Source organism: Mirounga angustirostris, unplaced genomic scaffold (genome assembly GCF_029215605.1).
Source record: "Mirounga angustirostris isolate CCGP_5_RB_7025 unplaced genomic scaffold, mMirAng1.0.hap1 SCAF_7, whole genome shotgun sequence".
Taxonomy (NCBI): domain Eukaryota; kingdom Metazoa; phylum Chordata; class Mammalia; order Carnivora; family Phocidae; genus Mirounga; species Mirounga angustirostris.
The window spans coordinates 114,841,897-114,866,953 of NW_026991715.1; the positions used below are offsets into that span (position 1 = coordinate 114,841,897).

The window sequence follows — 25,057 nt, forward strand, 5'->3', positions numbered from 1 at the left end:
CTACTTTTCTTCCTTTCTTTCTAAATTTGTTGTAAAAATTTGGGACCAATAAGGCTACTGATAAGAGACAAAGTAGATACTTGTCCTTGATAAATCAAGTCAATCATCTTGATACTTTGTATGTGTTCTGGAACATTTAATCTAGAGGTCTAGACATTATTAAAGTAATAATATGTTATATGGAGAACATTTATCAAAACAAGTGACTATGAGTTTAAAATTAAGAATAGTTCTTTTTTGGGTGCCTGGGTGGCTCAGTTGGTTGGGAGACTGCCTTTGGCTCAGGTCATGATCCTGGAGTCCTGGGATCGAGTCCCGCATCGGGCTCCCTGCTCGGCGGGGAGTCTGCTTCTCCCTCTGACCCTCTTCCCTCTCGTGCTCTCTCTCTCTCATTCTCTCTCTCTCAAATAAATAAATAAAATCTTTAAAAAAAAAAACTTTTAAGAATAGTTCTTTTTTCTAGATTTTATTTATTTATTTGACAGAGATAGAGAACACAAGCAGCAGAGGGAGAAGCAGGGTCTCCGCCGAGCAGGGAGCCCGATGCGGGGCTCGATCCCAGGACCCTGGGATCATGACCTGAGCCGAAGGCAGACACTTAACGACTGAGCCACCCAGGCGCCCCTTAGTTCTTCTAACAGCTCTTTCCTATAATAACTTAGCAGTTATTTCACCGGGACAGAACGTGCGCTCTACCTCAGGACAGCTGTGTGTCCACAGCAACAGTTTCTGCTACAAAATGCAGCGACCCTATACTTCTGTGCATGGGCCTCTGTCACATAGAGACACAGTCTTGTGTTCACTCAGGCTTTTGTTCACCTGATGGGGTGCAGGTGTGGTTTTCACCAGTAAAAGTGAGCCAATGAGTCACACAGCCAAATGAAATGTGTTGGAGGAATGTAATGGTTAATCACTCACTTTAGTTGCAGCAGCGGGTTTCCTGATACACTTGACTGCTTTCACGTAGATGGCACAAAATATAGCACTTAGTGGCTCACAAAGCCAGCCTGCTTTTACTGGACTGCCCAGCTTACAAATTCTTTTGATTCTATTTTGAACCACACTGGTGAAAGCCAAAGAACAATTGACAAAAGCCATCTCGTCTTTTCTCTGCTCTTTGGCTTAGCCTTTTGCTTAATTTCATTTCAGCAACATTTTAAAAATGACACTGGAATTCCAAAATTGAGTAATTTTCCTGAGATCCTAGGTGGTGGTGGTGGTGGAAGCAGAATTCTTCCACTTCTCCAAACTAAGTCCAAGGCACGGTCTTTGAAATATACAGCAGCACCCTGACAAAGCTGTCCACACAAAGAAGAATAACAGCTAGTACCTGAGAGTCTCCCACATTGGTTATTTAATCCTCACAACTTGTAGACAGTTACCTATATTTTATCTCCATTTTAAAGTGGGGAAACTGAGTCTCAGAGGTTAAGTATCCTTCTCAAGGTCACGTAGCTAATAAAGCACCTGGGATTGAAACTTAGGTCTGTCCGTTGCCAAAGCTTGATCTTAAGTCTTTAGTTAACTGGATCAGAATTGTACAAAATAGCTGACTCATGGCATGTGATTGTGGTGTTAAAAGTTAGCTATTGCTCTTTGGATCCCTTGACTTTAAAGCAAAGGCTTTAAAAAAATGGAGTTATAATTGACATACAATATTATATTACTTTCAGGTGTACAAAATGGTGATTCAATTTTCTTACACATTGTGAAATGATCACTACAATAGGTCTAGTTACCATCTATCACCATAGAAAATTATTACAATATTATTGACTGTATTCCCTATGCTATACATTACATCCTTGTGACTTATTTATTTTATAACTCAAGTTTGTACCTCTTACTCTCCCTCCTATTCCTCCCATCCCTCCACCACCCCTCGCCTCTGGCAACCACCAGTTTATTGTCTGACCAAAGGCTTTTAAATGTTTTGCCATTTGCTGTATGTTTTTTGTCAATGTCCTTCATCAATCTGAATAAAGTCCTTTTTATTCTTAGATTGCCCCCCCCCATGAATGTTGTTACGGGGTGAGTTTCCTCTTCCCACTTCCAAGGTTATTTGTTCAAGCCCTAACTCCCAGTACTTCTGAAAGTAAATATGGAGCCGGGGCCTTTACAGAGGTAATTAAGTTAAAATGAGGCTGTTGGGGTGGGTCCTAGGAGAGGGGATGAGGCCAGAGAAATAGCAAGGGTGCCCAGAGGAGAGACCACCTGAGGACATAGCGGGAGGTAGCCATCTGCAAGCTAACGACAGAGGTCTCAGAAGAAACCAACTCTGGAGTACTTTTAAGGTTGAAATTTTTTTGTTCCTGTAGTGTTTGATAAAATTTGATAGTGACTGTCAGAGTGGTGCTTCTGAGGAAGGTTTTTGAATGGTTGTTTCTTTAATGGTAACATGTCATTGTTTTGGACATTTGTGTTCTTTTTGGTCTGGAAATGCATAGTTTTGGTTTGTGGAATGTTTGGTAAAATTACTTCATAACTTCTCACCGTGGCTGTCGTTTCTCTTTGTTTTGAAACATCTAATTGGGTATTAGGCTTCTGAACTGATATTCTAATGGTCTTTGCTCAACTGCTTCTTTCTTTTTGAGTGGTTTCCTGAGCTTCATTCCAGCTCTACTGAATTTACTCTTTGTCTTTATCTGCTGTCCCTGAGGTCAAGCCCTCTTTAGTTTAATCTCAGGGGTAAATTTTCACTTTGGTCTTCTTTCGGGTAGTCACTTTGTGGAGGGAGGCATATCGGTGGGCTCAAGTGTGTATTTTAAAGACTCCCAGCTATTTTGTGTTTTCAGTCTCTCCCAGCTCTGAGGACCAGGTGCATCTTATTTCTGAGCTGATGGGAGTTCAGCAGGAATCGGCTAGCTTCTTGCTGGCTTTCCTGATTCCAGGACTTAGGCTTCAGCTTTGTTCTACTATGTTAACTGCCAATTCTTTACTCATTTTGTTTTCCAAGATGGTTGATCTCTCCTATACAAGTGTCTTTAGTTTTATTTGTGGGTCCTTTATTCCTTTATTGGCCAGTGGGGTAGCTGAAATATATTTAATGTCGTGGTTAAATGGAAGATCTCCATATTTTGGTTAAATGGAAGATCTCCATATTTTGACTTCATGTCTTCATTGTCTAATGATAGCCACTAGCCACATGTGACTACTTAGATTTAAATTAAAAACAAATCAAATTCAGTGCCTTGGCCACATTTCAAGCGCTCAGGCTCCATATGTAGCTAATGCTACCATATAGGATAGTGTAGATAGAGAACACTTCCATCTTACAGAAAGCTTTATTGGACAGCACTGCTTAACACAATCCAGAGATGCCATCTATGACTACCTAGTCTACGACATCCTTCTCGTTACTTGATAGTACATCTCTTTAATTCTGTCTAGCATTTATCACTAGTTGATACTTGTCTCTATCCACTAGAGATTAAGCTCCTTGTGAGCAGGGACCTTGTTTTCCTAGGATTCCTAATATACAGCAGGTGCTACATAGGTTAGTTAGAATAAATGAACCCGTATTAACCTGCCCAAAGTGCCTACATGCTTGTCTTGCTTAGTTTAAACTACATGGACTCAGAATCTCAAGTTGGGATAAGATAATTCTTGATGGCACAATTGCCATGTTTTTCATTGGCTTTATATTGTAGCTTCGTACTGTTTCAGTTTCTCAGCTCCTTGCAAGCTGTTTCGAGCCAAGTTTTTTTGGTTTTGTTTGTGTGTGTGTGCGCGCGCGCTAACTTTGAATTAAGATATTTACATGTAAGCCTTCAAAGAGTCCAAGTTGTAAATCAGAAGCACTTCAGGGGCGCCTGGGTGGCTCAGTCGTTAAGCGTCTGCCTTCGGCTCAGCTCATGATCCCCGGGTCCTGGGATCGAGCCCCGCATCGGGCTCCCCGCTCAGCGGGAAGCCTGCTTCTCCCTCTCCCGCTCCCCCTGCTTGTGTTCCCTCTCTGTCAAATAAATAAATAAAATCTTTAAAAAAAAAAAAAGCACTCTAAGCGTCCAATTCTTCATGAAATACCTACAAGAAAGCAACTTGGAAAAATTACTCCAGTAGATGGTGATCTCATAAAAACAGACAAGAAAGCAAATGTCTACTTCTTGAGACTTGCTCACCTATGCAGCTGCCATAGTTATGTTAGTTTTGGTACCACAACAATTGAGCAGATTACAGATACACAGAATGGAGCTGCAAGTTGACTTGTCACTAACACCACGTGGTGGATTAAGAGGCAATAACCTGTAGAGAAGATCCTGGGTGAATCTTAACTCTCAAATTATACTTGCCCCCACATTTAACCATCTTGCTCACATCCTACACTTAGGGCTCAAACATCCCCTCTTCTTTCAAGTAGAGAATATCTTCTACTACTACCCATCCATCAGTCAAAACTGATCTTTTTTTTTTTTTTATGAATAAGCGACTGACCATATATAGTTCTTCTCAGTCTCCAAAGCACCTTTATTTTCCAAAGGGCATTTTCCCCCCACTTTTTGAAATAAATCCCTGTGAAATGCTTATTGCTCCTTGACAATTAAAAGTACGTAGTTGATTCTTCTGGTTTACCATCCTGATCTTTTTTTATAATCTGGTTATCAAGCAGGGCTTAGATTCTTGGTTATTCAAAGACTTTAAAGGAACTTAATGTATTATTTCCTGTCGTGCAGGATAAAGCGATTCAGACCTTTCATCTCACAGAAGGTTCAAAACCACCATGGATATAATACAGTTAAAATATGTTCAGAAATTTATCCTTCTGGGTCCTAGAATAGAAATAAGAATATAATAGAAAAAAGCTAATGTTCAAGAATTTGGAGAGTGAAGGACTAATCAGACTATGAGAAACAAAATTTTAAAAGAAATAAATGTTGAAAGAAATACCATTCATATTTAGACCAACTGCTCTAGGACAATATTACTATGAAGAAAGTTAAGCTATGGACAATAAAGGGAGAGAAATGAAGAAGAGATTTGGAGAAAATATTGAGCAAAAGAAAAGGAGAGAAAAAGTAAAGGGACAGCATGATTCAAAACTAAAGGTAGAAGTCATCCAAAGTTTCATCAATGGATGATGAACAAAATGCAGTATGTCCAGGGATGCCTGGGTGGCTCAGTCGGTTAAGCGTCTGCCTTCGGCTTGGGTCATAATCCCAGGGTCCTGGTATCGAGTCCCTCATTGGGCTCCTTGCTCAGCAGGGAGCCTGCTTCTCCCTCTGCTGCTCTTCCTGCTTGTGCTGTCTCTCACTATGTCAAATAAATAAATGAAATCTTTAAAAAAATTTTTTAAAAAATGCAGTATGTCCATACAATGGAATATTATCTGACCATAGGAAAGAATGTATATGCTACAACATGGATGAAACTTAAATACTGTCAAAGTGAAAGAGCTCAATCCCCAAAGACCACATACTATAGGATTCCATTCATATCAAAGTCCAGAACAGAAGTCCGTAGAGACAGAAAGTGGACTAGTGGTTTTATAGGGCTGAAGGTGGAGGTAAGGGCTGGAGGGTAATAGCTCAACGGTTCAGGGTTTCTTTTAAAGGTGATTAAAAATGTTCTAGTGGTGCCTGGGTGGTGTAGTCGGTTAAGCGTCCGACTCTTGGTTTTGGCTCAGGTTGTGATCTCAGGGTCCTGAGATCCTGCCCCTCTTCAGTCTCCTTGCTGAGCAGAGTCTGCTCCAAAGTCTCACTCCCATTCATGTTCATTCTCTCTAAAATCTTTAAAAATCCTAAAAATGGTGATAGTTGCACAAATCTGTAAATACACAAAAAACCCCACTGAACTGTATACTTTAAATGGGTGAAGTATATGTGAATTCTCAAGGTTATTTTTTTAAAAGTATGAGTAGGGGAAAAAAACTCAAATGCCACATGAGAAGTAAATAGAATTATAAACTGTCTGAATACAATTAGAGTACCCCGGGGCTGCATCACCAAGTTTTACTTCTTTCTAAAACTGGGGGTTTATCTCATTCCTTAGGCATTAGTAAATTGTGCTTGTCACTTTGGATTTCCATGGAAGTATTTGCATTTCCTGTATATCATAAGATCCGGGTGTTAGGTTAGATAATGGCTCCAAAGATACCAGGTCTTAATTTGCAGAACCTGTGAATGTTACCTTGGATAGCAAGTGACTTTGTACACTGGCTGTTATACGCAAACAATGAATCAGGGAACACTACATCAAAAACTAATGATGTACTCTATGGTGACTAACATAACATAATAAAATTAAATTAAAAAAAGAAAAAAGTAATTTAAAAAAGTGACTTTGTAGGTGTGATAAATTAAGAATTTTGAGGCGGGGAGATTATCCTGGATTATCTGGGTAGGCCCTAAATGCAATCACAACTGCCCTTATTAGAGGGAGGCACGAAGAGGTTAGACTATAGAAGAGAAGGCAATGTGACCATAGATGTAGAGACTGGAGTGATATGGTCACAAGCCAAGGAATGAAAACAGCCAGAAGCTGGAAGAGCTGAAGAACTCTCCCTTGGGATCTCTAGAAGGAACCAGCCCTGCCAGCACCTTGATTTTTTTTTTTTTAGCCCCAAAAGACTCAGAACTTCTAGCTTGCAGAACTATAAGAGAATAAATTTGTGTCTTGTCATCAAGTATGTGGTAATTTGTCACAGTGCCAATAGGAAACTAATCAGCAATGCAGTACTGTCTGAGATTAAATGATCCTGGGGAGGTATCAAGAGGGATTGACAGAGCTTCCTAATATGTGGTGCTTGGGTAGTGTTTGCTTGTGAGGTCTAGTTCTTTCTCCTCTATTTACCACTTTAAGTGATGAGTCTTCATTTTAAATGTCTTGTCTTGCTTTCATACTCCAAGACCCAACAAATTCTTTTTGGAAGAGGAAAGTTATTGGTTTAGAACAAATCCATACTCCCCAACCAGGGGTATAGGTTTCTAGATCTCAAAGGGTCCTTAATCATCTAGTGATTAGTTCAACTCTATCTTATAGTTGAGTAAACAGAAGCCTGGAAGAAACAAGTGACCCGCCCAAGCTCATCTAGTTTCATGGCAAATGTTTGTGATTGCCGGGCCACTAATCTTTAAAAATTAGACATGTGGGACTTTGATATCAGCTTGCTGGAGACAAAACAAGTTTAAGCTGACATGGAGATGTTTTAGACTTAAAAGTTTCTAGTTGCAAAAGTCCCATCATTACAGCTAGGGTTCCCTCTCGTTTTGTAGGCCACCATGCTAGGAACAGAAAATCCTCTTAATTGAAACCTCTAACCTTCTGACCTCTTCCATTTATGAATCAAGTTCTGTTAGCAGCTTCATAGGAGGTTCATCTTCGACATAATGGTACTTTGTTCAAGTGTAGGAAGCAGAGAAGGGGCCTGGGGTAAATCAGAGGTGGCTGGGGGTGGGTGTCAGGATGGCCACCTGGAACAGGAAGAGTGGGGCTAGGAAAAAAAATGTTAAGGTCCTAGAAGTTACTGGAGGCAATAAATAGGCAAAGTGCCCAATGAACTCTGCAGAATTCAGTGGATACCACTTCTGAAGAAGTGTCCGTGGTTTAAGAGACTTTATTTATATTTATTGTTTTAAGTAAATCAATTTTTTAAAAAAATTTATCTTTTTTTGTATGTAGTGTTCCATGATTCATTGTTTGTGTATAACACCCAGTGCTCCATGCAATACATGCCCTCCTTAATACCCATCACTGGGCTAACCCATCCCCCCACACCCCTCCCCTCTAACACCCTCAGTTTGTTTCTCAGAGTCCATAGTCTCTCAGGGTTCTCCCCCTCCGATTTCCCTCCCTTCATTTTTCCCTTCCTACTATCTTTTTTTTTTTTAACATATAATGTATTATTTGTTTCAGAGGTACAGGTCTGTGATTCATCAGTCTTACACAATTCACAGCACTCACCATAGCACATACCCTCCCCAATGTCTATCACTCAGCCACCCCATCCCTCCCACCCCCTACCACTCCAGCAACCCTCACTTTGTTTCCTGAGATTAAGAATTCCTCATATCAGTGAGATCATATGATACTTGTCTTTCTCTGATTGACTTATTTCGCTTAGCATAATACCCTCTAGTTCCAACCAGGTTGTTGCAAATGGCAAGATTTCATTTTTTTGATGGCTGCATAATATTCTGTTGTATATATACACCATATCTTCTTTATCCATTCATCTTTCGATGGACATCTTGGCTCTTTCCATAGTTTGGCTATTGTGGACATTGCTGCTATAAACATTGGGGTGCACGTACCCCTTCAGATCACTACATTTGTATCTTTGGGGTAAATACCCAGTAGTGCAATTGCTGGGTCGTAGGGTAGCTCTATTTTCAACTTTTTGAGGAACCTCCATACTGTTTTCCAGAGTGGCTGCACCAGCTTGCATTCCCACCAACAGTGTAGGAGGGTTCCCCTTTCTCCACATCCTCACCAACATCTGTCGTTTCCTGACTTGTTAATTTTAGCCATTCTGACTGGTGTGAGGTGGTATCTCATTGAGGTTTTGATTTGGATTTCCCTGATGCCAAGTGATGTTGAGCACTTTTTCATATGTCTGTTGGCCATTTGGATGTCTTTGGAAAAATGTCTATACTTGTCTTCCGCCCATTTCTTGACTGGATTATGTGTTCTTTGGGTGTTGAGTTTGATAATTCTTTATAGATTTTGGATACTAGCCCTTTATCTGATATGTCATTTGCAAATATCTTCTCCCATTCTGTCGGTTGTCTTTTTGGTTTTGTTAACTGTTTCCTTTGCTGTGCAAAAGCTTTTTATCTTGATGAAGTCCCAATAGTTCCTTTTTGCCCTTGCTTCCCTTGCCTTTGGCGATGTTTCTAGGAAGAAATTGTTGCGGCTGAGGTCGAAGAGGTTGCTGCCTGGGTTCTCCTCTAGGATTTTGATGGATTCCTGTCTCACATTTAGCTCTTTCATCCATTTTGAGTCTATTTTTGTGTGTGGTGTAAGGAAATGGTCCAATTTCATTCTTCTGCATGTGGCTGTCCAATTTTCCCAACACCATTTGTTGAAGAGACTGTGGTTTAAGAGTTTTTTTTTTTAAAAGATTTTATTTATTTATTTAACACAGAGAGACACAGCGAGAGGGAACACAAGCAGGGCAAGTGGGAGAGGGAGAAGCAGGCCCCCATGGAGCACGGAGCCCGATACACAGCTCGATCCCAGGACCCTGGGATCATGACCTGAGCCGAAGGCAGACGCTTAAAGAATGAGCCACCCAGGTGCCCCATGTGGTTTAAGAGTCTTTCTAATGAAGGACACCATCTCTCATCTATGCAGGCATATACACAAAGCAAGAATGAGGCAAGATAAGCATCTCCTACTTTGGAATTAGGGGCAGGGGACAGAAGCCTATAAGCTAGTACAAAAATGAGTATTAAAAGTGCTCATACCCTTTGTACCAATAATTCATTTCTAGAATATTCTTACGATAATTCTTATAAGGAGATGTGAACAATCCTACAAGCAAACATTCACTGCAGTATTTACCAGAGTATCTACTAAGGAATTTATCATAGTACATTTATATAGTAGAGCTTTACATAGCCATGAAACATTTATGAAGTTTCAGGATATAGTGAAGTTTATGTAAAGTGAGTGCATGATACAAAAGTAGTAAAGACTATACTTTTCCATAAGTTCTATCAAACAACAAAAACAGTAGATGGAAATAGCCACTGATATGTTGATTTTTCTGGATGGTAGACTTTGGGAGACCAAGTTGCAAAAATGCATTTGTTTCCTACAAGTGATGTTTTAACAAACTTTCCTCTAAATCTGGCTAGTTAGCAGTCTTCATAGAATTGTAGACTATGGCGTATCATAAAAGAATTTCTCCTTGCTTTTGACAGGCAACAGTGACACCCTCTTTCCCAAAATCTGTGTAGTAATGCAGTTGCCTCATGAGTTTATACATGTTAGGTGTCTGGAAGAGGGTCGTTCATTTTATTGAGAGCAAAGGCAGGGGGCTACATTAATAGACCATGTCTTATTCAAGACTGCAGCCTGTTAATTGGCATATGGTGAAGTGAATGCATTCTAACCCCTCCACGCTTTATAAAGCACATTTGGGGTGACTACCCAATAGCAACATCCATCAGCTAAGACTGCCGCTTCACATAGTGGGTAGTGTGGTATCTGTTCATCCCAATTAATGATGTTAGCATCTTTCCTCTGCACAATAGTGTATACACATCCCAGGCGACTAACATCTAACTGGAAAAATGTGCTCCATATGGAGTTCTGAAACTTCAGGTTTTTGAAGATTCTTTTCCAAAAGGTAATATAGGATTTAAAAAAAATTTTTATTTAAATTCAATTAACACACTGTATTATTAGTTTCAGGGGTAGAATTTAGTGATTCATCAGTTGCATATAACACCCAGTACTCATTACATCACGTGCCCTCCTTAATGCCCATCTCCCAATTACCCCATCCCTCCCCCACCTCCCCTCCAGTAATCCTCAGTTTGTTTCCTAGAGTTAAGAGTCTCTTATGGTTTGTCCCCCTCTCTGATTTCCTCTTATTTTTCCCTCCCTTCCCCTATGATCCTCTGTTTTGTTTCTTAAATTCCATATATAAGTGAAATCATGTTATTTGTCTTTCTCTGATTAACTTATTTCACTTAGTATAACACCTTCTAGTTCTATCCCCGCTGTTGCAAATGTTAAGATTTCATTTTTTTTTTTTTAAGACTTTATTTATTCTTCAACAGAGAGAGAGAGACAGCGAGAGAGGGAACACAAGCAGGGGGAGTGGGAGAGGGAGAAGCAGGCTCCCTGCAGAGCAGGGAGCCCGATGTGGGACTCGATCCCAGGACCCTGGGATCATGACCTGAGCTGAAGGCAGACGCTTAACGACTGAGCCACCCAGGCGCCCAAGATTTCATTTTTAATGGCTGAGTAATATTCCATTGTGTGTGCGCACGTGCACACACCACTTCTTTATCCATTCATCCGTCAATGGACATCTGGGCTCTTTCCATAGTTTGGCTATTGTGGACATTGCTGCTTAGGATTTTTTAATAGATCAAACACAAGGTTTTCCTTGGTGTCAGGATGTACAAATAGTGTGGAATATGGTGAATACTATGGTGCAGCCTTTGGAACTTGAAGTAAATTCTTTCATCTCCTTGCTTTGAGCTCATTTACCCATTCCTAGAAGTAGGATGAACCATGTTTAGCCTAATGACCTTCTGCTGAGGAGTCTTTTAAGGTTAGCTTTTAAAGGAAGGCAGAAGCCAGTGGCTCCTGAGCGGTTATCCTCCCCTGCATAGAAACTGATAGGCTGTTTAAGAGTCTGACTGGGCAGTAGTGAAGACCTCAGTTTTCAATAAGACAATGGACCAAAAGTGTCTCTTTGCTAACTCAAGCCCTTTATCTTGTTTGCAGTATGCTTATTCATGGAAAGGAAACAAACAAACAAAAGGTTTCCGGTCTATCTGAATTATTTTTGCTAGCAAATTTGAGAGCACTGTGACTTCTGCAGTCAGTTTCAACCAATTGTGCTGTAGGTTTAGGGAAGCTCATCACTTTAGAATCCAGGTCAAAATCTCTTCTAAATCGATGTGTTCTTGGCATTCTGATAAATCAATCAAAATTGGATCTAATGGCTTAATGCAATTGAGTCAAGTTAGCTCCTGCATAGGCTCACTAACCTGAAGCTCCCTGTAAGGGGCTGCATTCCCCTCCTGCACATTTAGGGTGAATTCCATTGTTTGGCAGCTGCAGGTAAACTTACAGTAAGGAAATGCATTCTTGAGGATGCAAAAAGGGAAGGTGCCAAGTTAGGGGGAAAATAAAAACCCAAACCCTAAACATTTATACAGTCGGCAGTCTCTTCAGAAAGATTTCAGTTGAAGTTTTACTATTAAAACATTTTTGTAGGGAAGCTCTAATAATACAGAGAGCGATCCTTTCTGATCTCAAACTATGGGGGGGGGGGTGGCTTGGCTGCAGTACTTCAACCATTTGAGCCTAAGTTGGTATGTCTGGCATTGTGTGGTTGTTCAGCCTGAATCTTAAACCAAAACCAAAACCTGAGTGTTCTCATCTAGCTTCTTGACTGATTCAGACCTCCCTCCCCCCTTCATGGAATAGCGAAATCCCAATGCCAATTTCTAAGTTATTTACCAGGAAATGCACAAGTCTCAAATGCACCTGCTTATACTCTTACCTCTTAACCAGGATAGCGGGTCACAATAGTATATTACATGGGTCTTGTCAGAAAGCTGCTTGTTCTATTGCTCATTTTCTTAGGGATGATGGATTTGTGCTCAGTGTAATTGGACTCCAAGCCTGTGAAGACCTGTCAGCTTCTTTCCGGTGTCTGAGGTCTACCGTGTCCCTCAAATTTCTCCCCCCCCCTTTCACGTGGTGGACAGGGAAATCTGAGGGCAACCTGGCGTTCTAAGGGAGCCTCCTCGGCTACCTCTGTGTCCTAAGCTTCTGTGTACCCTGAGGGACATCAGGCTGGAGCTGTCCGCTTCGAAGATTCACATCCTCAAGGTGGGGGAGGGGGGGTGTCACAGGCCTGCCTGTGCAGAGTACATTCCTGAAGCGCCCCCTCGGTGCTGTCTAGAGGCCGCAGAGCCCGCAGGAAATCACTCCGGAGAACGGCGTTGTAGGTGCCGGTGGCTACCACGCCTCCCGCTTCAGGGCTCGCTTCCTACTGAGGACGGGAGGGGACACTACTGCTCTCCCGCACTGGAGCACAGTTCTGCTCCGCTCTACCCGAATAGGCGGCTACGGGAGCACGCAGAACTCGGGCAGTTGCTGCGGCATCGGCCGATTTTCCGCTCTTCCCGGCTCGCTCTTCCGCCTGCGCAGCCCTAGCCCCCGCCCTCCGCCCAGCTCACAGGAACCAGCGCCCTCGCCGCTCCCGCGCTTCTCTCCTACCACCCGCAGTGGCCTGCTTTTTATAGGCACCGCAGCCAATGAGCGTTCTCCTTTCCTTCTGCCCGCCCGCCCAGCCAATCGCCGCGCCCCTTGTGTAATCTTCGGCTGCTCGGGTGCTCTCGGCTATTTTCGTTGTTGCTGGCTTTTTCAGGGGCTGCTCGCTCGCAGCCAGAGAAGCTGCTTTTTTTTCCGGGTTCGGAGCCGTTCCGGATGCTTTAGGCTGCCGGATGTCTGATCTCCGGATAACTGAGGCGTTTCTGTACATGGATTATCTGGTAGGTGCGGGACAGGGGTGGCGTGTCGTCTCTCGCGCCCCGACGTGCCCGGTGTCCCTCCGCCTGGAGGAACAGCCTTTTTGCTTGCTTGCTTTGGGATGGGATGCCTTTGGGGTTCTTTCTCCTGCAGCCTGCTCTGGAGCTGTGCTGGGACTCGGAGTGGCGGCCCGCGGGGCGGAGGAGGGGGTGGTGGAGCTGACAGGTAAAGGTGTGGCCCTGGCCGCCCCGCTGCGGGGAGAGGGGCGTGCTGGGGGTGCCGGAGAGATGGGGCCGCGGCGGCGGGGCGTCCTCTGCCTGCGATCCGGTTCTTTGCTTCCCTCTGTGCTCCCCGCAAAGGACTTTCTTTCCTGGGAGGCAGGAGTTTTCTGCTCTCCCTTTAGCAGAACTCCAGGTACTATTAAAGAGCCATAACCAGAATGGCTTACTAAGTGCCCGGCAGCCCCGGTCATTTGGTTGTTATTAGATCTCTAAAGCTATGACCTCGGTCGCGGCGAGGTTTTAAAAGCACATTACCGTAAAGTAGACGGGACTAAACTACATCGAAGCCTGGTCGGACTGGGTAGGGGCAGGCATTGTCCCACCGTTCCTGTCGTGGGTGCCTGTGGCTTTTACCCTGGATCCTAGCTGTTTTTAGGCCAGGCTTGTGCTGAGAAGTTTAGGTGGGAAGTGTCAGCACAATGCTGGGAGTGAACATTATTTTAATAACGCACTCGTGTTTTTGTGGAATTATGCAAGCATCATGTATTGTTCCAGAAATTCTATTTCCCCAGAGCTGCATCTTTGTGTTCAGGGGGAACCTCACTGACATTGGCTGTGTTCGAGCCTATACAATTACCAGGTTTATCTTGTTAGCTCTAAATTATGTAGAGTTGCAGTAGCTGGTTAAAAACATTGACCCTTCTGTGATCTTGTTGGACACATGCAGGCGGTTTTACTGTAGATTGTCCTGGCAGAGATTTGCCAGTGCCTTCTAGGAATTAAACTTACTGCTGTTCTAAGAAAGACTGAAAGCTATCATGATCAAGAAACGCTGGACAAGGACGGGTTTTGTACTGTTTTCTTATCTTGGACTTAACTCTAGTTTATGCGAAGGAAATGTTTCCCCTAAAGCTTAATGGCTTGTTTTTGTTTTCTGTGGGGAAGGATGGTGATTGAAGTAAATGCATGACCTTGTGAATGGAGCAGAGATAAAAAATTGAGTTCAAATTCTGTTTTGTTCATTTGTCGATGTCAGTTATCTTTGTGATAAAGGGACATTATCCACCCACACCTGGAGCTAGTTAAGGAGGTTATCTGATTATGCGTGTCCTTTAAAATTCAAAGTGCCATGTAGGTTAAGAGTTGCCAAGTGTTTTAGATTTTCTAAATTAAGTAACTGATTATTTTGTAGCTTGTCTTATACAATATTGTGGTTTTGTTTTGCAGTCCACTCAAAGCCAAAGTTTGTTGAGGATAATTCCAAATAGGAAAGGGTGACATTACCTGTACTACTGAAAGCTAATTTTGGATACTTAAGTAGTTCCTAAAAAGGAAGTCTGCTGGTTCTGATCATTGTTATTTCTTTAGTGGATAAGTTTTAAATTTACAAATAGCATCACAAAGCCGAGGTGCCAAAACCACCAAGCCACTTGGGGTTCAGGGATTGAAAACTGGTTGATTACTCAGGTTAATTTCTAGGTGGATTACTTAAAGGTGGTGAATGATTGTTAGTGGGGCTTTAGGGTACCTTAAAAGCAGATTAATTTGTCAGTTTAGTAACAGTTTTGTGTTAAAATCAATGGGCCCTAAGTTTGACACAGCCTTTTGGTTTCACCTGCCACGCCCCCACACACCCTATTACGTTGGTACTAAAAAATATCATTTTGTAACTTTAAGCTTAAAAAAAAAAAAATCACAACTGCAGTGAAACTGGTAAATAAAAATCATTGGCTAATCCTTGGAGATGAGAAAATCTTAAAGGAAGTAAGTCCCGTTTTTATGAGTGTGTCAAGTATCCCCTGTGAAAACACTAAAGAAAATCCTTAAACATGAAGTTCAATTTTCCTGTCCAATTTCAGTTAAAAGACAACTCTTCAGAGGCGGGTTTTTGTGTTTACTTCTTATCAACTCTGAGAAAATGAAGTGCCACACATCATTCCTCCTTTCAAATGGACTCATTTGCTTATATATAATCTTTATATGGTGTTCATTAAAAACCAATTTCTGGAAAAAAATTCTGTTGACTGCATCTGCCATCTTATTTTTAAAATCAATTCTCAAGTTCTTTGACTTCCAGGAAAAAAAAAAATGTTCCTTTCATGACAAGATTGGCTCTTCAGATTTTGCTGAGTTTGTGGACTAGCGCTCCCTGTCCACGCACTTGACAGGCATACTGGTGTATGCTATCTTTTCTTTTTTAATCGGTGCTTGACTTTTCTTGTTGTTGCTGTTGGAAGCTGGAAGAGGGAACTGTGTGTATGTATTGTTCATTGTTCTTTGGATGGGATGTCATCACTTAACCTTTTTTATGTGGAGGAGATTAGAAAGGAAGAGAAATGGGAGAAAGGTAGGTGCTATTTTTAGCAGCTTATAATAGGACTGTGGGTATTGAAACGACTGACATAGCTGTCTGATCTTTGAGGTTGCAGTTGATTTTCTTAAAAGAAATGTTCTCAATTAGAGGTGACCAATAAGGTGAGGGACAGGGATAATGCCTTAATATTTAAGACAGGGCTTTTTAAATTCAGTTCAGGGATGTAGTGGTAATTTGCTAATTCTGAATAAATATCACCGAGTGCCCAGTATTTGTTGAATGAATGAGACCAAGGGACCGTCCTACTTTTCTCACCAGCTTCTAAACTGAGACAAGATAAAATCTGTTTGGATTAGGTATTTTGTTCTGGGGAATGCAGAATGTATCCTTTACACTTGAAGATTATCAAGATACTTTGTGTAGCCTGGGTGGCAATTTAAATATAAAAACCTCTTGTTTTCTGGTTAAGGAAGTAGGCTTAGGAGGCCACACACCTTTTCTCCATCTTCAGGATGGGCTTTAAAGGCCAATGTTCATACCGTCGGGTCTATGGGTGAAGATTTTTCTACTGTTCCAACCGGCAGTACTGGCATCTTACTCTCTCTTGACAGGTAGAACTAGTGAGACTACGTGCAGAGCTTTTGAATAAAGTAGGAGAAAATCAAGTTGTAATGAAAGAGAAACACATCTACCAGGTTTTCCTGCTAGGTTGGTTGGACAAAATCAACTTCTAGATTCCTTTCAGTTTCAAATTTTCTTTCCGTCGTAGCTCATGTTGCTTGGTTAGGATTTTACCCTTTTCCCCCCTTCTGCTATCAAAACAGTAAAATTCATTTTGCTTTGTGTAATGCCTATGATGATGGTTAATGAGATAATGGAGGGAAAGAAAGGGATTTATAAACTGCACATTTTTTTTCAGATATAAAATGTTATTGTATTGTGATTATATTGCTTATTCTTCTACCTAAAGACCTTCATGATTTCTCACTGGTAAATGCTGGGCTAACTTTTAAACTAGTGCTAGTATATGGAAAGATTTGGAATGGTAATCAGCAAGCAGGATGTCATAAGACCCTTGATTGTTTAATACTTATCACATGTTGATATTTTCATCCATTCAACAAATATTCATGGAACCCACTGCTCTGTGCATGACCCTGAAAGTCATGGGAGGATGAGCTCCCAGCTGAGGTCCCCTTGGCTATAGGACTGCCAGGTATGTGGCTCTAGAGGAGTTCGTGGCAGGACAGGTTGCACAAGGGGCATCGGAGAGAAGGCAGCTTCTGATGTGCTCCCTGGCTTTTTGGTAGGCTTCTCATTTTACATGTTTTGTTTTATGGTGAACTAAAACGCAGAGTTAGACTCGAAAATATGACAACTGAAAATGGTTGGTTAGTCTTGGATTCTAATTGTCAACTAATGATCACTGCATTTGTATATTGGGTTTAGAATTTAAGGCCAGGGTTTTAGATTTTCCATATAGATTGGTGAACCTGGCCCAGTTTCTTCGTCTGAGGCTGTACCTGCCATTATAAAGATTTGTGGGTCGGGGGGAAGATCAGATGAGAAGGTAGGTAGGTCAGCAGAAGTACATCACCATCTACAGAATAAAAGCCAACTGACCAAGAACAGAAATTCATGATCTACTTCAAACAACAGAGCCTATAGGTACTAGTAAGTTGTAAATGTGCCTGTTTGAAAAGAAGAGTGAAGGCACATTTGGATTTTATCTGGTGCTCAGTTAAATTTAAAGTGTGGTATGTTTAACCCTGAATGACTGAACATTATAAATTGTATGGTCAAATTGACTATAACATACGGGCCAAACATTTTTTAGACTTAACTGCAATTGGATTAGTCATGTAAATATTCTTTGAATCATAAGATTAAAATAATGCAAGCACAGATCTACTATCTGGAGTTGTCATGACACAAAAGTTTGAATAACATCTGAGTATTGAGCAGGAACTCTGACATGGAGGCATTAGCTATTTCTCCAGCTTCTGTTGCTGCAGCCTTAGAAGTCTGGAAGTGGAGAGTCCTAGGGGACGACCCACAGGAGAAATGATTCACGTTCTCTGGGAGCCTAAGCCATGTGATTGTTGGCATGCCAGGGGGTGGAGGGAGTGAAGCATGAGTTTACTTATTGAGCACTTACCTGTGTGCCAGATGACGTCATAAATGCTTTCCTATGTAATGGCATTAAAACGAGGGTCAGAGAGGTGGTGTCACTTCCCCAAGTTCACATAGCTAACAAATAGAGCTGGGTTTGTAGCCTTCCTTCCAGCCTGGTGTTGAAGCTATTGGGAGACCGTTGAAAAAAAAATTTTTTTTTTTAACGATTTTATTTATTTGACAGAGAGAGATACAGTGAGAGAGGGAACACAAGAAGGGGGAGTGGGAGAGGGAGAAGCAGGCTCCCCGCTGAGCAGGAAACCTGATGCGGGGCTCGATCCCAGGATGCTGGGATCATGACCTGAGCTGAAGGCAGATGCTTAACGACTGAGCCACCCAGGCATCCTGAGACCGTTGAAATTTGTACAGTGTATTTCATGTGAATACTATGCTGCCGCTTAAGTAAAGGGTAAACAAACAAACAAACAAAAAAACCCAACACAGGGGCCTTGAGGCTGACCAGGGTTCCCTCTTCTCAAGGACTTGGCTTTGCTAAATGACTGTTAAGGAGAAGGCTGAATATAAACAACTGTTGTGTCCTGAGCTTCCTGTCCCACAGTGTCCTGACTCTGGTCACTGAGGTGACTGCCCTTCACTATCTAATGTTTCATCAAGTGACCACAAATGGATTTCTTGGCCACCCTGTGAGCCCCCTACTGTCACTGCAGGGGCACCTTCTTGCCTGTCAAAAGCCCTAGTTCTTTTTTGAAGAGGTCACTGAAATGGAGGACCTAGTTGTCAGTTTGTCTGATGTCTGCTGTGCTCCTTTATCACATGCTGCCAGGGAAGCGAGGCTGTCCCAGCAGACACTAGGCCCCAAGTAGCCTCTTGCTTACAGATTTCAGTTGGGCAGACTCCCCTGATACTCACTATAAATAATTTGTTTCTGAGGTAGACTGGAAAGAAGGAAGGATTTTTAGGGAAGTTCTGCTAAGTGCATGGCAGAGAACAAGGAAACAGCAGTTTCCTCTGATAACTTCTTAAAAGTTGAATTAAGATGGGCTTTTATTTTCAGGTCTACAGCCCCCTTTATTTCTGCTGTGGCTCTCCCCCTGGCATCTGCCCAAATGCTTCCAGTGTTTGGATGAGGCTAGGAAGCTGAGTTCTTGTTGACCTTAATTTCAAGTGTCTACAAAGTGTCTGAGCATGTTTACTTCTAGCAGGGCTGCCTTCAAGGGCACGAGGCTGTGGGGGCCTAGGCCTCGAAGGGCCCCACACTTGGTTTAATGCTCTGGGCTTACCATCCTCTTAATCTTTGATGCTTTGCAAACATTTTCATTTTGCACTGGCTCTCAAATTATATAGCCAGTTCTGACTTCCAGTGCTAAAGTAAAGACATGTGGATAGCCCTTGAATGGCCCCAGGGTGATGGCTATCATTGGAGTCTGGCCCCTGCATCAGGGCAGGGTCCCTGACCATCTTGATCACCACCACCAGAATCAGAGGGGACTGTGTACCAAGGATGGTGCCAAATGTCTTGCTCCTGTCGCCTCACTGCATCCTCCCACCAGTCCTGTTAACCAGATACTACCGACTTAAAAAACACAGCCTTAGAAAAGAGGGAACTTGAGGTCAGTGAGGTGGTTATTGGCCAGTGGAGTGTCAGGGCTACCTGGTGGTGAGCCTAGCTTGGTGGATTCCAAGCCCATGCCCGGAAGCATGTAGTACTGCCTACCTAATAGTTGTTGAGAGGACGAGTGCGGGGGGCAGCAGAAATCACAGACACAATGCTGGCAATTGAGGGGTCACTTGATTGCTGTCCCGTGTCTTCTTGGGAGAAGCCCTCCCAGGAGTGTAGGGACAGCCCAGTTCCTGCTGGGGCAACTGCGTGAGTTTGTGCCTTCAGGTGAGTGAGCTTACTCAGGGATTTTGCTTTCATTTGTGTAACTACTTTCCTCCACTCTTTTTGCATAAACGTTGGTGTTCTGCTTTTTGGCTGACAGCCTAACACATCTACATGGTTTTGAGAGGAACCATTTGAAAAGTTGAATTTGCAGGCCAGTCTCATTTATCAGGTTCCTTTGTACCTAGATTTGGTGGGCACTGTTCTGACCTCTGGACTGCTTCTCTCAGGGTTGAGGACTTATCTCGAGTAATTTTGTCCCTGTCTCCCCGAGAGGGATTCCTGGGTGTTTTTTCAGTAGGGTAGCTGCTTCCCTGGCCTCACCCTTGGGGAAGTGGATGACCGTATAGAGTCCTCCCAGGGCCATTGACTGAGGCACAGAAGGATTGTACTGGTTCCTAATCATGGAGTCAGGAGCTAAAACAAAATACAGTTCTTTCAAAGTTTTATTTTTAATACAAGTATTGGAAGTACAAGTATTCAGAAAAGTACAGAAAATAATAAAACCTACTTCTGTGTACCTACCTCTGATGAACAGTTGTTAACATCTTGCCATTTTAACTCCAAAACTGCTTTAAAAAACAACAACAACAACACAACTTTAAGGCTAGAGCTAAAGCCTGCTCCTCCCCCTTCTCTATACTGAAGTTAGTGTCATTCTCATTCAGTGTTTTTGCATTTTTACATTTGCATGTATGTATAAAGAATATACTAACTAGGTTAAATACGATTTTACAGAAATTGTAACCTACCACCCTTCTTGAAACTTTTCTGTTTCTGAGATCAATAAATGTTGCTCGTATATATTAGTGGATACTTGTTTTTTGGTTTCTGGTTTGGATATTACCATTTATGCTTTTATATGTAGGGATCTTATTTGGATTTTGTGAGCAGCTCAGAAGAGAATAGGTGTTGGTTTTGAGGCATGCTTTGTATATATTTACTTGTTAGTACTACATGGTGAATCCTATAAATGAAATTTTATTTACACTTCAGTATTATGATTCCTGTTTTACAGTTGATGACAATCATTTTCTAATACTGTTAACATATCTACATGTATATATACCTATTCTTGCCCATGTAGGGACAGATTATTTTGGTACCATATTATTAAAGTAAAAGGAAATTTGGAAAGTACAATGCGGGGGAGAAATTGTAATCCAGTAACCCAGAAAGAACCAGTTAACATTTTCAGCCCTGCATCATAATGAAGATAGTTTCATAACCTGCTTTTTATTTCTATGAATACTTAACATTTAAGTTTCTCTTCATTAGTTTCCTGCATTATATACTGACAAACCATAATTTTCTTAACTAGTCACCTTTCCATTAAGTATTTTATATTTGTTCCAATTTTGGCTGTTATAAATAACACTGAAATGAATATTCTGCATAAATTCTGGATATTTTGTGCTAGTGTATTGTAAGGAGTGGTAGTTCTATGGTACTTAAATGAGTCTACTACCAAAAGCAGTTCCAGTGCCAGGTAAGTTTAAAAACTGGGTCAAAGTAAAACAAGTTTCTGTGTTGTACAGCCTTTAATATGCAGATTACATGGTGAATCTCTCCAAGAGGGATTATTACATACAGTGTTTCTAATCATCTGGGGTGTTTTTGCTTTATGATCAAATTCTAGAAGTAGAGTTGTAGGATCAAAAGATAACTGCATTTTAAAGCTTTTGATACTGATTAAATAAATTGATATTAGTAATGTACTTAGAACTGTGCCTCCATAGAATCAGCCAGTGTTTAAGGCAAAGTTACATAATAAAGTTTGTGGTGATGATGATGATTAATTAATACTTGAGAATTTGCTCTCTGGTCTGCAGGAAGTGCTTAATATGGGATTCTACTGTTCCTTTAGCCCTTTCATCAACCCTGAGCAGTGTTGGAGTATTTATTCCTGTCTTGTGGTTGAGGAAACCGAGGGTCAGGGGGAATGGAGTCCTCACAACTGCCTCAGTTGTCATAAGGGTTGGTGACATGTCCATAATCTTAATCTGTACCTACTATTGCGACAGAGAAGAAAAAGAACTTTGAAGTTCTTTATTTGATTCCTAGGTATTCCGCCTATTACCTGTGTGATCTAAGGTGTTTTCCAAATATCAGTCCATAGCAACATGGAAAAATCAGGAAAGTGTTGCAAAGTAATCATAAATTTAGAGACTTAAACTTGAAATATTGCTTCAACTTTTTGTAGATGTTAGAATATATGGTCTACTCTAAAATTAGTGAATCATAGTGTCTCTCTCAAAATGTTTTTACTTAGCAGAATAAAAAGATGACATTCCTATATTAGTCCTCAAGTTTGTTTGGATGAATGTGTATATATATTTAGAATGTACTTATTTCTAAAATGCCAAATCCTGGGAACCTGGTTTAAGACCGATTACTCTGAACCACAATTTTCTCATGTGCAAAATTCAGACAGCATCAGAGGTTGCCTCTGTGATGATTAGCACTAATAAAAACATAATAAACTGTACTTAAAAAAAATCACATTAGATTTTTCTATACTGATTGGTATGAGTCCATATGACTCAATGTAATGGTATCAATAGAAGTGTAGAGAAAGCGAGTCTCTCTAAGTCCTTGATTTCTCCCGCCTCCTGCCCTGCATCAGTGACACCTTGAGGATTTTTTTCCTCTTCAGAACTGGCAGTGTACAATCTTTGTGGAGTTAACTAAACATCATGTAGGAACACATCCTTTCATGTACATTTTAAGAACTGGACATTAAAAAGTTGTCCTTGACCTTGGATAAAACATGTTTTTTGGTCTGTTCTACAAAAAGAAAAGTCCCAAAAAGAATGTTAAAGTTGATTTTTTTTTTAAACTATCACTTTTTATTCCTTCTTTCTTCCTGTTATGATTCAGAGATTTTTTTGAAGATCTCAACTATGACTAGTAAATAATATTTATAAAACAAGTGCTTTTTTGAGGGTTGAATGAGATACTGTATTGCACTGAACATAAGGTGTTCTATAAAGCTACAGTGCAACTATCTTTTTTCTAATTTTTTGTTTACTCAATTTTAATTGTGCACTTGAAGTTATACCTCAAGTCTTAAAAGTACAGCTAAATTTATACATACCTGTATCTTGTTATCATCCCCAAAATGGAGATGTAAAACCTTTCCAACACTCCAGAAGGCTCTTGTGTCCCTTCCTGGGCAGTACTGACCTAGATTAGTTTTGCCTGATTTTGAATGTCACATAAATGGAATCACAGGTATACTTAGGATTTCTTTCAGCATGCCTGTGTAATTCATCCGCATTGTATGAATCAGTAATTTGTTCTTTTTTTGTTGCAGTGTAATTATGAATATATCATTACTAGTCCATTCTCTTATTGGGCATTTAGACTATTTTCACTTTGAGGATATTTGGATCGACTTCTACCAGTATAAGAGTTGCAGTTATTTTATATCATCACCAATACTTATATCGTCAAGCCTCCTCGCTACCCATTCCGATGGGTGTGTACTCCAAAGAAATTAAAAGTTGCCAAAGCTACTTCCGTATGTTCAGGCATGAGAATAATGTAATACAAGAGGATTATAAGGCACATTTCTAATTTCGAGAAGTTACTGGCCATATTCTGAAATGACTGCACTGTTCAGCTGTGGGTTCACTTAGATTCTGACGTACTACAGTGGTACATGGGAGTTAATTGACCTGATTTTGTTCCTGACTTTGCCACCAACCAGGTGTGGAGGTTTGGGCAAGCCAGTCAGTCTCATTAACTTGTTTCTTCATCTATAAAAAGATGGGATTAATTACATAATCTCAAATGTTTATTTCATTTCAAAAATTTTTAGTCCTTTTATATCCTTCCCGGAATAGCTTTCTTCCATGCTTCTAATTTTATTAAGTGATAGAGTTGCCTTGATGTAATTTATCAGTCATTCACTGAAACAACTCTTAATTTTTACGAGCCTTTTCGGTTCTGATGTGGTCCTGGCACTAGGGATATATAAGTGAGTGAGCCACTGGCCTATTGTCAGGGAACTTACACTCTTAGAGGTGAAAAATAGGAAATTACATTTTGGAGTGGCATATTTCATTTAGAGGGAAATAAAGGTTATTGAGGGAGTGTGTGAAAGGAAACTTAACCTAGACTTGAGGGCCCAGGAGAGCTTCCCAGAGGAGTCATTTTTAATCTGCAGTGACAGGCAGGGCCAGGCAGAAGGAACAGTTTGTGCAGAGACTCGAGGGTAAGTCACCCCATCACTTCAAGGAACTCCCAGGGCTCGGTGTGGCTGGAGCAGAGTCAGGAGCAGTAGATAGACAGGGAGCTGCAGAGCCCAGCTAGGGTCACATCATGGGAACCGTCAGAGTTTGCCTGGACTGACCTGGGCAGATCTGGCTGCCCTGTGAGGGATGGGAAAGGGAGGCCCGACTGGAGCAAGAATACCAAGTTAGGAAGATGTTTTCCTGGTTCAGGAATGAAATAATGGTATTCACCACCAGGAAGAGGAGGATGGATCGACAAAAGCAGATGCTTTTAAGAATTGCTGGAATTCCGTAATTGGATGTAGGAGGCGAGAACAAAGATTTTAGAGAATCCTTAGGTTTTTGGTTTGAGCATTATTCTGGTTCTCTATTATTGCGTTAACAAACCACCTTCAAAGAGTGGCTGCACACAATAACTAGTTGACTCATGAATCTGGAGGTAAATTGGGGCCAGCTAAAACGGTTTTGCTCAGGATCCCTTAGGAAGCTACAATCAAATGGTGACTGGGGTCATCTCAAATCTTCTTCATACACTTGTCTTGCGTTTGGGCTTGGGAACAGCCAAATAGCTGGGGGCTTGAAGAGCGTGGACTCCTGGGGCGTCTCTCTGCATGTGGTCTCTCTCCATGCTGCGTCAGCATGATTGTACTTCTCATGCCCAGGCTGAAGGCTCACTGTGAATGTACGAAGAGAAACTGGCAGAAGCTGCCAGTCTTTTCTGCCCTAGCCTCAGCAGCCATGCAGCACCAGTTGGACTGCATCTCGTTCATCAAGGCAGTCCCACAGGCGAGCTCAGGGGCAGGGGCAGGGGCAGGAGATGGACACCACCTCTTGATAGGAGGAAGTTGAAGAATTTGTGGGCACCTTTTAAAACCACCACAGGTATTGGGGTGGCTAGTGGGGTCATGTACTGGGATAGGTAACCCTTGAAGGAATGGCGTGATAGGGGAAAGTGAGGAATTTGATCTTGGTTGAGTCTTTGAGTTTTTGCTGCTTGTGCAAAATCCGAGTTGAGGTTTCATGTAGGTTGGTGGGAGCTCAGAGAGGACTTCTGGAGATGAAGTAAAAAACAGTAGGTCACATTTATTATTACTTGCCATAGACTGTA

At 41.5% G+C, this 25,057-nt stretch overlaps 1 protein-coding gene and 1 long non-coding RNA gene across 10 annotated transcripts in view; one reads left to right on the forward strand and one right to left on the reverse strand.

Annotated features, from left to right (window-relative positions):
* The window catches only part of LOC135365430 (uncharacterized), a 105,269-nt gene extending 92,392 nt beyond the window's left edge, over positions 1-12,877 (reverse strand). For all 6 annotated transcript variants that reach the window (XR_010413280.1, XR_010413278.1, XR_010413277.1 and 3 more), the window contains exon 1: positions 12,185-12,877. This is a non-coding gene — a long non-coding RNA (uncharacterized LOC135365430). The remainder of the gene's footprint in view (positions 1-12,184) is intronic.
* Positions 12,878-13,009: 132 nt separating this feature from the next.
* The window catches only part of ARL15 (ADP ribosylation factor like GTPase 15), a 407,565-nt gene continuing 395,517 nt past the window's right edge, over positions 13,010-25,057 (forward strand). For all 4 annotated transcript variants that reach the window (XR_010413275.1, XM_064596702.1, XM_064596701.1 and 1 more), the window contains exon 1: positions 13,010-13,181. Coding sequence is in view for 3 of the 4 variants with exons in the window: in XM_064596702.1 (XP_064452772.1) it covers positions 13,134-13,181 (48 nt within the window). In the remaining variant the exon portion in view is untranslated. The remainder of the gene's footprint in view (positions 13,182-25,057) is intronic.